Source organism: Carcharodon carcharias, chromosome 3 (assembly GCF_017639515.1).
Source record: "Carcharodon carcharias isolate sCarCar2 chromosome 3, sCarCar2.pri, whole genome shotgun sequence".
NCBI lineage: Eukaryota > Metazoa > Chordata > Chondrichthyes > Lamniformes > Lamnidae > Carcharodon > Carcharodon carcharias.
In genome coordinates, this window is record NC_054469.1 from 46,755,500 (window position 1) to 46,773,034 (window position 17,535).

Sequence of the window (17,535 nt, forward strand, 5' to 3'; positions counted from 1 at the left end):
TTAGGGTTTGGAATGCATTGCCTGGAAGTGTGGTGGAGGCAGGTTCAATCGAGGCATTCAAGAGGGCATTGGATGATTATTTAAATAGAAACAATGTGCAGGATTACGGGGAAAATACAGGAGATTGGCACTAAGTTAAAATGCTCGGAGGGCCGATGCAGACACGATGAGCCGAATGGTCTCCTTCTGCTCCGTAATGATTCTGTGCACTGTATCATTTTATTTTGTGAGTTGTTGGAGAGATGAGTAGCGTATCTCAGTGACATGCTTACTTTCAGTGAAGTAATGCTGCATTTTTGAATCATATTTGTACTTCATCATGACCTACCATTGGCCACCAGCCATTTAGGCCCTAATCTCTGAAATTCCCTCCCTAAACCACTCCACTTTTCCCTCTTCCTTTGTGACCCTCATTGAGTCCTGCCAACTTAACCAAGCTTTTTAGTCACCCCTACTAAATTTTCTTTCTTTAGCATAATGTCAGCTTTTTGTCTGACTTGACCCTTATGATGTTTTCCTATGTTAATGGCACTATATGAATGTAATTTGTTGTCTAATGCTTCCAAAATAAAGGAATTATTGTGCCTCGTTTTAAATTTTGTTCCTATGTGTCTGTAGCACTTGCCTGGCACTTATGCAAGACACGCCTAGGGTAAAACACCTTTGCCTCAATCTGTGTGTCCCAAATACAAAAAGAAGTGTGTTCAGCTGGTACATTTGGTTTCCATACAGACATGTCAGTTATAACTAATTTAAAAGTGGCAGGAGGGAAGCTGAAATGAAATCTGCTGGATTAAAGGAAATGAGTTGATTCTGTTGGATGTATCAAAGATTGCCTGTAGAAGCACTGGTCATTGATTTTTCTGCAATGAGTTATCAATTGGTCTGGCTACTAAATTATGTTTTATAAGCATTGATGAGGACACTAGGGAGAGAGCTCCACTTTTCCATCCACTCAGTTATAATGATGAACACACTGTGGCCTTTTCTCCACATGTTTAATGACAAAGTACTTTTTAAAATATATTTAATTTTGTAAGTTTTTTGCACAAAGAATACTAATTAATATTATATTACTCATAATGAGTCAAGGTTATTCTGTGGTAAATCAAGCTAAAAGCAATCATCTCTAAAATCATCAATGCAGTAGAATAACAAAAGCACGAATGCTTGCCCACACAATGTGGTTTGAGCACACGGAAATTAATATCCTTTTGACTTGACTTGTTTCCCAGGGAAATGGCATTACAAGCCTCTAATTTAACAATTGATTAGAAAAAAACAATTTAAATATGCTTTTAGTATCACCCTAAAATGAAGTTGTCAATTCATAATTAGATGCTCAATAGCTGTTCTGATAGTTGATTTTTAAAAAGTATATGTGATTCTGGTCTTATTCTGATTGACAAATGTAGTCTGCATTTGAAGTAAGTGTAGGAAAATGGGTTTAAATGAAGAGCTGTGTTTTTATCATTTTAAAATTCTACTTTTATGTCATCTGTATCGAGGCAGTTTTAAACCAATTCTTAAAACTAGGTTAAATGAAAATTGTCACCTTTTAATTGCAATTAAAACTAAGAAATTAAATCTTTGCTTTATGATTTAAATCTTACTGCAAGGTTCTACAATATTCCAGTCGTTCTTGCTAATTCTATAATTATGTTGACCCTTCACTGCAATAAATAGAAATAGAGCAGATAAGATTGCTAATTCGTTCCCTATCTCATTTATATTAAACTGATAATACTTGCAACTAAAATATATATTTTTGCAAGCATGTGACCTCTCCAGACATCTGTCTCATATGTTTGGAACGTGGTGCGATTTTTCTTACCCCCTCGAGTGCCTGTGGCACTCAGCCAACTTCCAAATGTCAGGAGGAATTAGTCCAGTGCTTTGACTTCAAAGTCTTTGTCAGGAAAGCTTATTTCAGTTTGCTCTTGGCCTTGCCTGGAAGCTGAAAGAGTAACTCCAGTATATCACATCCACTTGAGATATTTACTATAGAGACTGCTTTATTACTGTTTTGTAATACCATTTGTTTAAAGATTTTTTAAATTAAAATGAGCCCTTTGTTTATTTTCCTCCAGCATATATGCACAATATTAGGTCATAAGTGTTGGTTTTGAGCAGTTTGGATATTAAAATAATGTCACTGTAATAACGTTGAAAGAAATTGCTATTTAAAAAAAACTTGCGATCAATTAATGTCTTCTCTTCTGGGCAACTATCATCATTCGGATTTCTAAATGGTGCAGATGGGCTTGTCTTGACACTTTCGTGTGGAATGTGGAATTGGTGTTAACGAGAATTTGGAATGATATATCTGTGGTATTTAATTTGGCTGCCTTTCTGATAGTTCAAAAGCTGTTGTTTTTCAAAACTTCTAAGCCCTATAGTGACCTTTCATTCAATACAGTGCTACCCCTGTTTTGATCATTTTGAATGTGAAAGGCTCCCTCCACTGCTTACCCCCACCCAAGTCAAATTCATGCAGCCTTTTCTATATTTTTAAGGGTTTCATTTTTCTGACATTTTCTGAAATCATTTCTGAATAAACTACAGTACAAAATCAATTTCTGTGTACAGCAAATGATGAATAAAATTTAGTTTTTAAATGTGATTGCGATGATAGTGTAGCCCTCAAAGGTTCCAAGTCTTGTTTAGCTATGAAGCACCTGAAATTATTTTCTGGAAAGAATAGTAATATTGCAGCAGACGGTCATGAAATCCGTGAATGAGCTTGTAATTGTTCTAATGATTGCTGATAATTTGCATGTATTCTCTTTTTTGCATCTCCCTTCCTGACTTTGAAGCAGTGATTTGTGCTGGGATGCAGTGCTGCGGGTGACATCCGCCATCTTGTATTTCACCCAGATGAGCGTTCTTCAAACATGAGCCTGCATCAAGGTTGTCAACTGCATATTCATCCATGGACTGGGGAATATTCAAGCTGAGTTTGTGCACCAATGATTCACCCATTTGCCTACCTGCTCTATAGCAGACATATGCATATATACATACAAATTATGATCAGGAGTAGGCCACTCGGCCCCTCGAGCCTGCTCCACCATTTAATAAGGTCATGGCCTATCTGATTGTAACCTCAGCTCCACATTGCCAGCTACCCCAGATAACATTTAACTTCCTTACTTATCGAGAATTTACCTAGCTGTGCCTTAAATATATTCAGACTCTGCTTCTATCATCTTTTGAAGAAGAGCTCCAAAGACTCACTACCCTGTAAGAGAAAAGCATTTTCCTCATCTCTGTCTTAAATGGGTGACCCCTTATTTTTAAACACTGATCCCTAGTTCTAGATTCTGCCACAAGAGGAAACATCCTTTCCACATTTTTTTAAAAATTCATTCACGGGATGTCGTCTTTGTTGGCTGGGCCAGCATTTATTGCCCATCCCTAGCTGCCCTCGAGAAGGTGGTGGTGAGCTGTCTTCTTGAACCGCTGCAGTCCATGTTGTGTAGGTACACCCACAGTGCTGTTTGGAAGGGAGTTCCAGGATTTTGATCGATCCTGTCAAGACTCCTGATGACCTTGTATGTTTCAATCAAGTTGCCTCTTATTCTTTAAACCCCATCGGATACAAGCCTAGCCTGTCCAACCCTTCCTCTTAAGACAGCCCTCCCATTCCAGCAGCTATTAGCCAAGTAAACCTTCTCTGAACTGCTTCCGATGGATTTACATCTTTCCTTAAATAGGAGACCAAAACTGTACACTGTACTCCAGATGTGGTCTCACCTATGCTCTGTATAACTGAAGCATTAACTTTCCAGCAGGGCTACTGGACAAGAGTAGAGTCCTCATGCATCTCTGGCCATTTCTCCTGCAACTCAAAATTTGATCACTGCCATCAACTTTCTACCCCTCCATAGGATTAAAATGGCCCTAACCAAGATCATGAACTGTCATCGTGGCACATTATCCTTTCACATTGTCCTCAACCAGCTCTGCAACCTATGATGCACACCATCCCCCTCATATACTAGCTCCATGGTAATGGGTTTTCTTACCAATTATCTGATCTTTTCCCACCCTCCATGCTAGTAATCTTGTGTGTCCTTTGAGGATTAAATCTTGGCACCTGCCTCTACCCCATCTGTGTTCTACCCCTTGGCAATATCATCTGTGGACCTGGGGTACAATTTCAGATTTAAGTTGATGGGGGGTGGGGGGAAGGTATTCGCTGCGTCGGAGAATGCGTGAAAGAGTGCAGAGTGCCTCAGGTAGATTAGTTTAAGCTCTGGAAAATTTGTCCCCTCATGTGAAACTGTCACATGAGTTGCAACATGTCCATTAATTTTTTTCAAAGATTTTTATTTAATTGATAAACCCTTCATGAAACTTCATCCGGCCCATGGATAAGGTTTCATGAAAAATGCGAAGGCCACCTGGGCTCTTCACCTGTCCGCCAACCTTAAGGTTAGATGGGCAGCATTCTTAACAACTTTAATTACTTTGTTCATGGCCTTAATGGGTCTTTGACAGTTTGGCATGCCCCACCGAACTGACAATCTAAATGACGCGCGGTGATGTCGCGACGCCCACCTGACTTCACTGCACATCATTTTATGCATCGGCGAGCGGGCCCCCTCCCCACTTGCCGACAGGAAAATTCTTCCTTCGTCTTCAATACTATCATTGTGTTACATTTATATTTTTGTAAATTTCTCAGCCCTACAATTCTATTTCCCTGCCAATCCCTCCTCTGACTCTGGCTTCTTATGAAATCCACTCTGGCCTTTCTCCTTTCATTTGACTCCAGCATGTGTAGGCCCTCACTTCCCTTTGCCCCTTCATTGAAAGCTTTGTCAACAGCCGGCTTTGCCATATTCTCCTCCCTCCCTTCCACCCACTTCTTTAAAAACCTTTCTTTGATCAAACTTCAGGCCTCCCCTCATTACATTTCCACATATGGCTTGACGTCCATCTTTCCCTTGTTCTTCTGTAAAGAGCAGCACTAGTGTAATGTTTTACTGTGACCAAGGCTTTATTTTAAATGCAAGCCATTTTTCTTCAATAAATGGAGGATTAACTGCAATGACTGATGGCAATCTGGGTGCAATGACTTGGGATAAGGGGTCAATTATTCATGAGTGAGATGAAGAAAAATGTATTCACCTGGAGACTCATGAATCTATGGAAATCTGTACCCCAGAGAGTTGTAGATGCTCCATTGTTGAGTGTGTTCAGGGCTGGGATATGGAAATCAAGAGATATGGGAAGCAGGCAGGAAAGTGAAATTGAGACAGAAGATCAGCCATGTTTATATTGAAAATGGAACAGGCTCAAGGTACTATATGGTCAACCCTTGCTGTTATTTATTGTCTTTAATATCAAGCAATGTAGGCCAGGAAGGTTCTACATTCAATTTATGTTCTTTCCTGAATTATATTCTCTTAGTTGTGGGAGCAATTGGCAAGTTTAATTGGACCAGCTTTCATGACCAGTGACCCTTCCTGGAAATGGCAGATACATTTTTTTTCAATTCTTTCAAGGGATGTGGGCATTGCTGGCTATGCCAGCATTTGTTGTTCATCTGTAATTACCCTTGAGAAGGTGGTGGTGAACTGCCTTTTTGAACCACTGCAGTCCATGTGGTGTAGGTATGCTTCCAGAGCTGTTAGGAGGTAGTTCCAAGATTTTGACCCTGAGTTAGTGAAGTAACAGCAATATAGTTCCAATTCAGGTGATGTGTTACTTGGAGGGGAACTTTCAGTTGGTGGTGTTCCCATTGCCCTTGTCCTTCTTGGTGGTAGGGTTTGGAAGGTGCTGTCAAAGGAGCCTTGGTGAGTTGCTGTTGTACACCTTGTAGATTGTACATGCTGATGCTACTGTGCTTCAGTGGTGGAAGGAGTGAAGTTGAAGAAGGCGGATGGGGTGCCAATCAAGTGGGCCGCTTGTCGTGGATGGTGTTGAGCTTCTTGAGTGTTGTTGGAGCTGTACTCATCCGAGCAAGTGGAGAGTACTCCATCACATTCCTGACTTGTGCCTTGTAGATGTTGGACAGGCTTTGGGGAGTCAGGAGGTGAGTTACTTGTCACAGAATTCCCAGCCTCTGACCTGCCCTTGTAGCCACAATATTTAAATGGTCAGTCCAGTCAGTTTCTGGTCAATGGTAACCACAAGGATGTTGGGTCTCAACCTTGTCTCATTCCCAACATAGTCAAATAGCTGACATTTACAGCCAGGCTCACAAATGAAGAATGCTCATTTGGGGAAAATGCTGAAGAGTTGTTGATGACCATGAAACATATTCGAGAATCAACAGGAGAAAAATTTCATTGATTTTTTGCTAAACTTAGATATTGACCTTATCTCCTTAGACTTACATTTTTAAATATATACCTTGGGAAGAAAACATGATGTTGGCAATTCATACACATATTTGCATTTGTTACCTCAGTAAAAATTCAGTAGCATTTATTGATTTCTTTCAAACTGGAGCCTATTTCATCAGAATGTGTGGACCTGGCACAAATTGGTTAGCTAGCAGTTTTGAACACTTGTGCATTTCTACTTTGTTTGCCCTGCAAACAGGAATTGGACATAATCCTGGTATAGTATTTATTACATGTTACCTGGAAAGTGGGGCAGTGGTGGGGAAGATAGGTGAAGTGTTACTGTAATCGTGTTGAATGTGGAATGGTTACCTCTAACAGACAGGTGCAGCACTGATTGCCTCAACACGATCAGAATTTATAATGAAGCTCAAACACTTAACATATTATGTAGAAAATGAAGACAGCTCTACTGCTAAAAAGATGTAATGTAGTTACTTTGCATTTGAGGCACTTGAGGGAGAATTGAGATAGCACTTGGTTCTCAAAAAATAGCCAAGTTTGCAGATTCATACCACTTTTTGATTAGGTACCAAAACCTGATTGCAAAAACATTATTCCATTATGTCAGGTTGGAATTAGAATTACTTCCAATACAATCTCCGTTTAATGGCCACCATATGTGAAATTCCCAAAGAAAGAATTTAGATTGATGTCCCTTAACTGATGGCGATGCCACATACATCAGGAATTCTTCAAAGTGCTGTCACATCCATCTAAGAATTGAGGCTTGTTTTTCCTGTTCATTTTCTGAATACAATGTGTTGCACACTTTGTTGTAAGAAACTATTCATGGGCATGGATGTGCTGCCAGTTTGTTATTGTTATGATATTGCACACTTATGGCCAAGATTGTTAAGTCCTGGGAACAGCATTGGTTAATCTCTTCCTGTTCCGCTTCCCCATATCCTCCTCAAATCCTCCAAGGAATAGCGTGATTGATTGCTTCAGTGTACATGTAATCAAATGAGGTCCCCATTTTGTTTCACAAATGGGTCTTGTTACAGCTGGCGCATGACTTTGGACACTTCTCATTGTGACCATCTTCAGCAGTCTGTGAAAAGCAGTTCCATGTGGGTGGTCCTAATTTTCAAACAAGACAGGTCTATGCACCTCAGGACTTAAGATAGCACTGTGTTTGCTCGAGCTTTGACTTGGGAAGAAGATTCTTAACTTCCCCATGTAAGAAACCTTTATAATACAGCTGGTCAACAAAGCAGTTAAACATTTTTCTCTGAGGCTCCATAGTAGTGATTACTAGAAAAAAAACCTTTTTTTGAAAGAAACTCAGTGAGGAAGCTTTTTTATTTTTTTGCATTCATCAAATTAAGAATGAGAAGTAGAATAGTTTCCAGTCTTTGCATTCGTATCAGCATCAAGTGCTATCAGAGCACAGCCAGATGCAGAGTCAAGTTCTGCAACAAAATGTAACTTAGCTGCAACCCCAAAGGAACTTCCTGCTGCTGTTGTGAATGAAATTTTAGTTGAGGGTACTTCAGATTGTTTTTGGTGACTGCATTTGCAAAATTTTCAAACAACATCTCAGTCATACCAACAGCCTATCCACACAACGTTTAGTGCTCCAAAACACTGCTGCATCGAATAGTGTAATTCTCGTTCATACCTACAGTTCTCAAAAAGGTATTTCCAAATTCTCATGTTGTCAGGAAAATAGCTGAATGGGGGTGTCAAAAGTAGGGAGAAGTGTCACCTTGCACTTCCATGTGGAATCTAATGACAAATTCTTGTCATTTTAGGCTTTTATTAGTTAATGCTGTAGCATCTGAAAGGTATAGAAAATACACTTTGGAAAAGTGAAAAAAATATTAGCTGTACTGTTGATAATAAAGCTAAAGGATTCAACTAATCAGGCTCTTAAACTGCCTTTTGTGTCCGCCCCTAACCCTTGTAACTCCTGCTCATTGTCTAGTTTCTCCCACCCTTTGGATATATTTTATGTTATGTGCTGGCTAAGTACAAACTGCTGTTGTGCTCTGAATATAACTACAGAATTGCATTGTAACTCTTTCGAGTACAAACCCGTTTCTATCTGTTCCAGATTAAGTTACATTGTTTCATAGTTTGCTGTTGTGAGATTTGAACTCTTGATCTTGGGGTTACAAACCCAGTACCATAACCACTTGGCTATTTAGGCCAAGCCTTTGTACATGTCCAATGTGGCAGTTAATTACTCTTCAAGGATAGTTTTCTGACCATATGTAAATGCCCTTATTTCAGTTTTTCAGCTGTAAATGCAGTATGCTTTAGGGCAGCTAGAAATCATAGTCCTTCCTCACTCGGTAATAAGAATGACATTCCAGTGTTATATGAATAATCATTCTATTCAGATTTAGGTCTTGTCTTTGAAAACAACAAAGTTTTGGTGTTTGAAGCCACAACTATAGCTCATATCATAGACCCACACCACATGTCAATTTATAAGATGCTTGTTCTACCAGATCATCCTATCTAATGCAGGCTACCACAAAGTTAGTGGAACCAAATCTACCCCCCGCAACTCCTCTTCTTTCCCCCAGTGAACCCTGAATCAAGCACATACTCCATTACCAAAGATCAAATGTTGTTTTCTTAATTGCCTAGAAGCAAATATCCCTGCAAACAACCTGTTTGGAAATCTTTGAATTATTCCACAATACCCACCGAAGTTATTAGTATGGTATCTGAATAGTATCAAAAGAAATCTGTTGTTTTAAAGCTCGCCCAATTCTCAATAATGCTGTTGTTGCAGCCACAGACGCTGCCAAATGCCCATCATGATGGCAGAAAACTAATAGAAGGAAATTGTAAATGGGATAAACATGCACGTGGGAAAATTCTGCCACCTGTGCAGTAACAGCAAAAATCACACTTTTGAAGGTGCAGAGGGATGTTATCCCTCTGAAAACAGATGTTATTATTTTTTGTAAAGGGACAGATTCTCCTGAATCATTCATATTACTGTCAGTTCAGCAGAGTGTTCTAGCTTCTTCCTTATTGTTGACAGTTATCCGTTGTGTATTTGTGCATTATATGTATTACCAGTAGTAGTTTTTGGGCATTTTTGAGTACTGGACTCTTGAGGTGAGGGTCATTAGTGTTGATAAATGAGGCATTTATTATTTCAGGCACTCAGTGATGGCATTGAGCGTTTACAAGTCAGGCACAGTTGGATCAGATGCAGCCTAAAGATTCTTCTGCCATGCCTTGACACTGTGCCTCAGTTCAACCTCAGGATAGCAATTATATGCCATTTTCTATTTACCCCACCAGCTACCCTGGCACTAAATTTCCAATTTCACTCACTCAGTGATAGTTGTGGGCTGCAGGCCCACTTGGGAGTGGAATGAAATTTACCCAAACTTATTTCACATAGGGGCCATTGTGATTTCGCAGAGGCCATTGCAGCCAGAAGACTGTCATCGCCTTGATCTCAGCTAGATTTGAATCCAACTCCCAGACGTGAACAGCTTGGGTGTAATCCACTGCACCCAATCCTATTGAGCTAATTGCATCTGCAAATTGAATGGAGGGCATCTTACTGGAAATAGTGGCTTATTACTTCTCATAAAACTTGACTTTAAATCAAACAGTATTGATATCCTGCTGCTTAGGGTTACATGGATTAGTTTAATTGACATGTATCAATCACTCAGAATTAGTTAAATCCCATAGCAAATGTCAGAGCTAGTTAAATAAGCCTATTTTCTGTTTCAGAACCAAATAGAGACAAAATTTGACAAGCCTCAAACCCTGGAAAAAAGAAAATCAGCGTGTGACTGCACATGCTCCCCCATCATTTGCAACTCTAAATTTGTTATTCCTGCAAACAAGAAAATTCAATATATTGTGCATTTTACAACCTTTTGAGATTTCAATGCCTTTTTGATTTTAAAAAATACATTTCAACACTGCCCTTCAGTTGTTTCAGTCTGACAGGGCACCATGGGAGGTATTGTGCAAAGTGGCGTAGAAAGTTGGTCATTAAGCACGACTGTCATAGCAAATTATTTTGAATCTTGGTGAGGAGTTCTTATTCATTGGGTGCCCAGTTGGATGCATGCCCAGGGCAACTAGTTGTATTCCCCCATGCTGCTACATAGACCTTCAATGTAGATTTTGACTTTCTCCACAGCTCGAGACACCTGGGAGTCCCCCTGGGCTTGATTTGCCTATTGATGCTGTGATGGACGACAGAGAGCGAAGGATTTCACATTCGCTTTACAGTGGAATTGAGGGACTGGATGAGTCACCCACCAGGAATATTGGGTTTAACAGATTGATGGGTGAGTCAAATAGCCATTTGATAGACCAGTTTTTCTTTATAAGATCTGATAGAGGATAACATATTTTATTTCACTGATACAGGATCACTAAAATAGGGTCTGCTTTTTTCTTGTCTAGTATTCCAATTATATGTTTTTCCGACATTGGCTTAGCAATGTTATATAACAACGGACAGTAAAACTTTTGAAAAAGCTTTCCTTACTCAGTGAGAATTACTTTCATTCAGATCAGGACTACACTCTTCACGTGACTTAGTGGTTAATGAGGCCATTAGCACTTCCTGTGAAGTAGGAAGACCAGAAAGCCATCAGCCTGTTGAAACACCTGAGCCCCAGAGAAAACATTGCTTGATTGACAGCTGTGGCTTTGTAATCTCTGCTGTCAGTTTATTTATACGGGATAGAGGTTTCAAGTGCTTGCAGTTTCTGCTATTGAAAAGTTAAAGGGCCTGGATGATTGACACTTTTACTGGGCTATAGTAAAAGCTTTTTTTATGAATGAATGGCTGATTTTAAAGCTTTTGTTTTATATATATATATATATATATATATATATATATATATATATATACATATATATATATACTGCATGAGCATGAGAGGACAGTATGCTGAGACTGTTGTGTGTTTTGTCTGCTCTGGTGAGATGTGGGGTGTTTGGAGAGTGAGGAAAGAGTGCAGCTGCAAGATATGTTGCCCCGAGGAGTGCTGTGCCAGAGAATGCTGGGAACACCATTTCCAGAATGTCAACAACTTCCCCTGATAGACCAAAGACCCCAGAGGTGTGATGCTAATGCTGTAGCTCAGTTAAAGAGCCTTGGTAAAGCCCATTTTACCACCATTCAGGTTCCTGACCTGCAAAACGCTGTTTGATCACAGACTATTGGGAAAGTTCAACCAATCATCTCCAATGAGCTGTCCTCTGCGTTAAATCAGTATAGCTTTGAAACCTGTGCAAAGGGTGCAAATGCTAACAAGATTGGAGCCAGGATTCACAATTAACTCTTGTTCGGCTCAGTTCTTTCCTTGATTCATCCACTTGTACCTTCCTTCTTGTCATTCTTTTTTGGGCACTTCCTCTGCACCCCACCCACACCCTCTCAATGTGCTTTGACAATAGCCAAATACTATTGTGTATACTGGAAACCCTGATGTAGATATGAGACCCCAGTGTTCCTGAAGTTGTAGGCATTAGCAGTGTCAGCCATGGCTCAGTTGGTAGCACCCTCACCTCTGAATCAGAAAGTTCCAATCCAGGACTTGAACTCAAAAATCAAGCCTGACACTACAGTGCAGTACTGAGGAAATGCAGCACCATCAGAGGTGCCATCTTTCGGAAAAGTCTTTAAAGGCCTGTTGTAGCCCTTCAAATAGATGGAAAAGATCCCGTGTCATTATTTTGATGGGGATATTTTATTTTGATCGCCTGACCCATGTTTATTCCTCGTTAGTCATCACAGGATAGATTATTTGGTCATTATCACATTGCTATTTGTGCGAGCTTGCTGTGTGCAAATCAGCTGCTGTGTTTCCTTCCTTACAGTAGTGACCCCACTTCAGAAGTACTTAATTGGCTGTAAGGCTTTAAGACGTCCGGTGGCCATGAAAGGTGCTGTATAAGTGAAAGTCTTTTTAGTGCCTGATAAATTTTCAGGTGCAGAAACAGTTCCTTATGTTCCCAATTCTTGTTAAGCATTGCCTTCCCTTTATTATCATGAATCCATCCCTCTTGTCTGTTTTTCTTTTCCTTGCTTAAAACAGCCAGTCTGCAAAACCTTGCTTTTCAGCTGTCCACTAAGAAGTGTACAAGTGGCACAGCTATTCTCTGTTTTGCCAGGATTTATATTTCCAGAAGATATTACCCATGTGAAAGGGGAATAGGATAGCGACATTTAGTTTTGTTTGCTCTTTTATTCTTCATCTCACAAATGTTTTCACCTAGAATTAAATTAACGTTGTTCTCTATGGCCTAAATCATTTTCTTTTTTGTTTCACTGAAAACTGCTCACAATAAACGATTACTTTAAACTGACACTGAAAAAGGAAATGTTGTCTTTGTGCTGCATTGCACAGTTATTTTCTTTTTTAATTTGCTGTGACAGTTTCCATTTCCGGACATAAACCTTTGCATAAACTGTGTGAAACTGACAGGTGGATAAATTGTTCGAGCTATGGCAGTGATAAAAAGTGAATCAAACTTCAGCTGTAATCAGCCTATTTACAGGACAGTTACACGTCGATGTTTCACTTATTGAGGTAGAACCTATCTGTTTTTGAATTGGCTGTCTATTCACATTTTCTGGACATCTTTCAATACACTCTCAGCCCCAAACCTCGAATATTTTTTCTGGGCAGCGTTTGTGAATTTGGACTTATTAAGAACAGAGTTGGGGCTGGTCCAACTTCTTTCACCCAGTGCCTTTACATCTGGTAGGCAAAGGCTTCATTGATCTCGGCAACCTTGAATGGGCTCAAATTGAGGGCCCAGCAATGCAAGGTCAGTGTTGCATGCTGTCAGTATATAAAAGTGCCCATGAAACAAAGATATTTGGCAACACTATTTCTTTGAGTTGTGAACATTTTCTTTTCTTCTATTTACTCTCCAACAAAGTGATCAGACAATAGATTGTTATACTGTCTCTGTAACTGACCACTGAAAAGCATACAAGAGGTCCCGGTAATTCAGATTGGTGTATGAGAGCCATCTGTAACTAAATTCTTTGGTGTATTAATGGCTACTATCACTGTTCAGATATGCAAATGCTCCCTGTAACTAATTGCACAAAGGCACATGAGGGTTCTGATTTTGATTCATCTGAGTTAATTATTTGAGTAGCTGTGGTTACTCAGTCATTGACTATATTCAAGGCAAAGATCAGGTTTTTCCATATTAAGAGAATTAAGAAGTGTGTGGATAGTGCAAGGAGGTGGAGTTGAGGTAGACATGATCTTATTGAATGGTGGAGCAGGCTTAAAGAGCTGAATGACCTGCTCCTGCTCCAATTTCTTATGCAAACTCATGTCCCAATATCTCATGCAGCCTTTTAATACACCACTGATCTACTGTTTCACAAGATTTTTACTTCACATATGTGTAGTATTTATAATTGTGTAAAAGGGATGCATGAATATTTCTAGTTTCACTTGAAAGCTTACAGGAGAAACTGGGAAGGCTATTGGAAACTGTAAATTTGCCCCTGTCAGCGATTTGAATGATTGGTTTGATTTTTGTTCAAGACCAGGTTTAGAGATCGGTTTGGTACTAAGAGCAGACGGTGCATTTATTAGTTTGAATTTAATTTTATTTCTTGAGATAATTTAGTTATGACTTCTGAATTCCTGAAAAAAAAATCTGGTCTGTGATATGGCAATTCATTGTCCAAAGATTCAACTTCTTTCCTCAAATCAATACATGCAATCAAATATGTAACTTATAGAATTTGCAGCGAACTGGTAATTGCTTATATTCCATGATGCGAAACCTGCAGGTATTGCAACTGTTGTGCTTTTGATGTTCATTTTATTTTCTAAGCTGTAGTTAGTTCCATTTTTAAGAGTTAGCAATATTTTAAGAAACAGTTTTAGCTAGACATAATTTTGTCATCTTAAAGTAGAGGCAAACCCATTTACTTGAGAAAAAAAGTAAAATACTGCGGATGCTGGAGATCTGAAATAAAAACAAAATGCTGGAAAAGCTCAGTAGGCCTGCCAGCGTCTGTGGAGAGAGAAACAGAGTTAACGTTTCAAGTTTGTTACTCTGTTTTTCTCGACAGACGCTGCCAGACCTGCTGAGTTTTTCCAGCATATTCTGTTTTTACTTAAGAAAAGATTTTAATTCACTAATTTAAAAGGACAAAGATAATATTGTCCAGGTTGCAATTGTGTAAGACAAATAATTACTGCATTATTAAGTTTTAACTAACAAAGAAAGGCATAGAAACAGGAGCTGAAGTCCTTAGTCCTGTAAAAACATTTTTTAAATATTGCCTGACAAAGAAGGATATATGAGAATAAACAGTATAAAAAGGTCACAGTCATTATGGTAAATGTGGAACAATTGTCTTAAAATACACAGGTTCAACACTAAGTGCTTCTGCACATTCTCAGAATACTTAATGACTAGTTCACCCAGTTAATGTTTAGAATGAGGACAAGTTTTGGAGAATTGCCCCAGAAATATATTTACAAAGTTATTTAAGTTACCAGATTTAATTTTGTCCCAATAAATAGGGATGTGATTATTCATAAGGGATAAACATAGAATTTACAGAACAGAAGAAGGCGATTTGGCCCAAATGGTCAATGCCAGTATTTATGCTCCTCCTAGTCCTCTTCAGCCCAGTCAGCATATATTTCTAAAATGAGTAAGCAAATAATTTCATCAGAGAAAATTATTCCTATTTCTAATGTGTCAGAATAGTATTTCCATGGTATAATCCAAGTTTACCCAGCCTCTCATAATCAAATATGGACTTTCTCCAGGATGTTATATCTTTCTTAACAGTGGATATCAAAAACTAAATACAATATTCAAATAAAGTTGACCAATTTGCAGAACTGACCAAGTGCTTCTTTACTTTCATTCTCTAAATCTTGTAGTGAAGTCCAGCATTCTATTAACCCTTCTGTGCCTGAAAAGTTAACTTTTAGAGGCTTATGTACCCAAGCCATAAATGCATTTGTTCATCTGCCATCTATCCCTACAAGCATAGTTCCCAATTTTCACTGCATTCCATCTGCCATTCTTACATCAAATGTGCGCCTCCTCATATTTGGATAGCTCAACTGCATCTGTTATAGTTCTGCCAACTTGTTTAATCTATCTCTTTCTTTTTGGCAATTTTAATTTCCCATTTTCGCAATTCATGATATCTCATATCTTAATTCCATTCTTTAACATCAAATGCAGGCATATATAGAGTGGTGATAGACTGTCCACCAATATCCATTACAAACCCACCCACTCCCACAGCTATCTCGACTACAGCTCCTCACACCCCGCTTCCTGTAAGGACTCCATCCCATTCTCTCAGTTCCTTCGCCTCTGTCGCATCTGTTCCGATGATGCTACCTTCAAAAACAGTTCCTCTGACATGTCCTCCTTCTTCCTTAACCGAGGTTTTCCACCCACGGTCGTTGACAGGGCCCTCAACCGTGTCCGGCCCATCTCCCGCGCATCCGCCCTCATGCCTTCTCCTCCCTGCCAGAAACATGATAGGGTCCCCCTTGTCCTCACTTATCACCCCACCAGCCTCCGCATTCAAAGGATCATCCTCCGCCATTTCCGCCAACTCCAGCATGATGCCACCACCAAACACATCTTCCCTTCACCCCCCCTATCGGCATTCCGTAGGGATCACTCCCTCCGGGACACCCTGGTCCACTCCTCCATCACCCCCTACTCCTCAACCCCCTCCTATGGCACCACCCCATGCCCACGCAAAAGATGCAACACCTGCCCCTTCACTTCCTCTCTCCTCACCGTCCAAGGACCCAAACACTCCTTTCAAGTGAAGCAGCATTTCACTTGCATTTCCCCCAACTTAGTCTACTGCATTCGTTGCTCCCAATGTAGTCTCCTCTACATTGGAGAGACCAAACGTAAACTGGGCGACCGCTTTGCAGTAACACCTGCGGTCTGTCCGCAAGAATGACCCAAACCTCCCTGTCGCTTGCCATTTTAACACTCCACCCTGCTCTCTTGCCCACATGTCTGTCCTTGGCTTGCTGCATTGTTCCAGTGAAGCCCAACACAAACTGGAGGAACAACACCTCATCTTCCGACTAGGCACTTTACAGCCTTCCGGACTGAATATTGAATTCAACAACTTTAGGTCGTGAGCTCCCTCCCCCATCCCCACCCCCTTTCTGTTTCCCCCTTCCTTTTTTTTCCAATAAATTATAAAGATTTTCCTTTTCCCACCTATTTCCATTATTTTTTTAAAAAAACACCCCCACTAGAGCTATACCTTGAGTGCCCTACCATCCATTCTTAATTAGCACATTCGTTTAGATAATATCACCAACTTTAACTTTAACACCTATGTGTTCTTTTGTACTATTGTTGTTGACATCTTTTGATGATCTGCTTCTATCACTGCTTGTTTGTCCCTACAACCACACACCACCCCCCCCCCTCCACCTCTCTCTCACTCTCTCTCCGCCCCCCACACACACACCTTAAACCAGCTTATATTTCAACTCTTTCTTGGACTCGAACTCAAGTTCTGTCGAAGGGTCATGAGGACTCGAAACGTCAACTCTTTTCTTCTCCGCCGATGCTGCCAGACCTGCTGAGTTTTTCCAGGTAATTCTGTTTTTGTTTTTGTTTTGGATTTCCAGCATCCGCAGTTTTTTTGTTTTTATATATAGAGTGGTCTTTGGAGGATACAGTTGTTACTGCTTGCCAATCCAAAAATTGGTTAATACATGATTGGAAAAGACTAAGCAGTTTATTTAGCCAAATCCAAAAACTAATACTGTTATTCAGTATTCTCTTAAATCTTTTCAGTGCCTCTCTAGGTAATCCATTCTAGATGTTCAGTATCCTGTGCATAAAGTAGCTAAATTTAAATAGTCTGCGCACCTTCCCTCTTCTAAGCTTGAATATATATTTCCTACTTATAGAGTCTGTGGTAAAATCAATCATACTTTTGGGTTGGGCCACATCCCTTGAATGAATAAAAAAGAGGTTTACAAAAATGGTTCAGGGGTGAGAAACTTCAGTTATGATGATAAACTGGAGAAGTTGAGACTCTTCTCCTTGGAGAGGAAAAAGTTAAGAGGAGAATTGATTGAGGTGTTCAAAATTGAGGGGACTAGACAGCGTAGATATGGAGAAACTGTTCCCACTCGTAAATGGATTGAGAATGAGAGGGCACAGATTTAAAGTGAGC

General features: G+C 39.8%; 1 protein-coding gene across 5 annotated transcripts in view; it reads left to right on the forward strand.

Annotated features, from left to right (window-relative positions):
- Nucleotides 1–17,535, forward strand: part of pard3aa (par-3 family cell polarity regulator alpha, a) — a 799,897-nt gene that overhangs the window by 536,320 nt on the left and 246,042 nt on the right. For all 5 annotated transcript variants that reach the window (XM_041183914.1, XM_041183910.1, XM_041183913.1 and 2 more), the window contains exon 15: nt 10,489–10,639. In XM_041183914.1, coding sequence (XP_041039848.1) covers nt 10,489–10,639 — 151 coding nt within the window. The remainder of the gene's footprint in view (nt 1–10,488; nt 10,640–17,535) is intronic.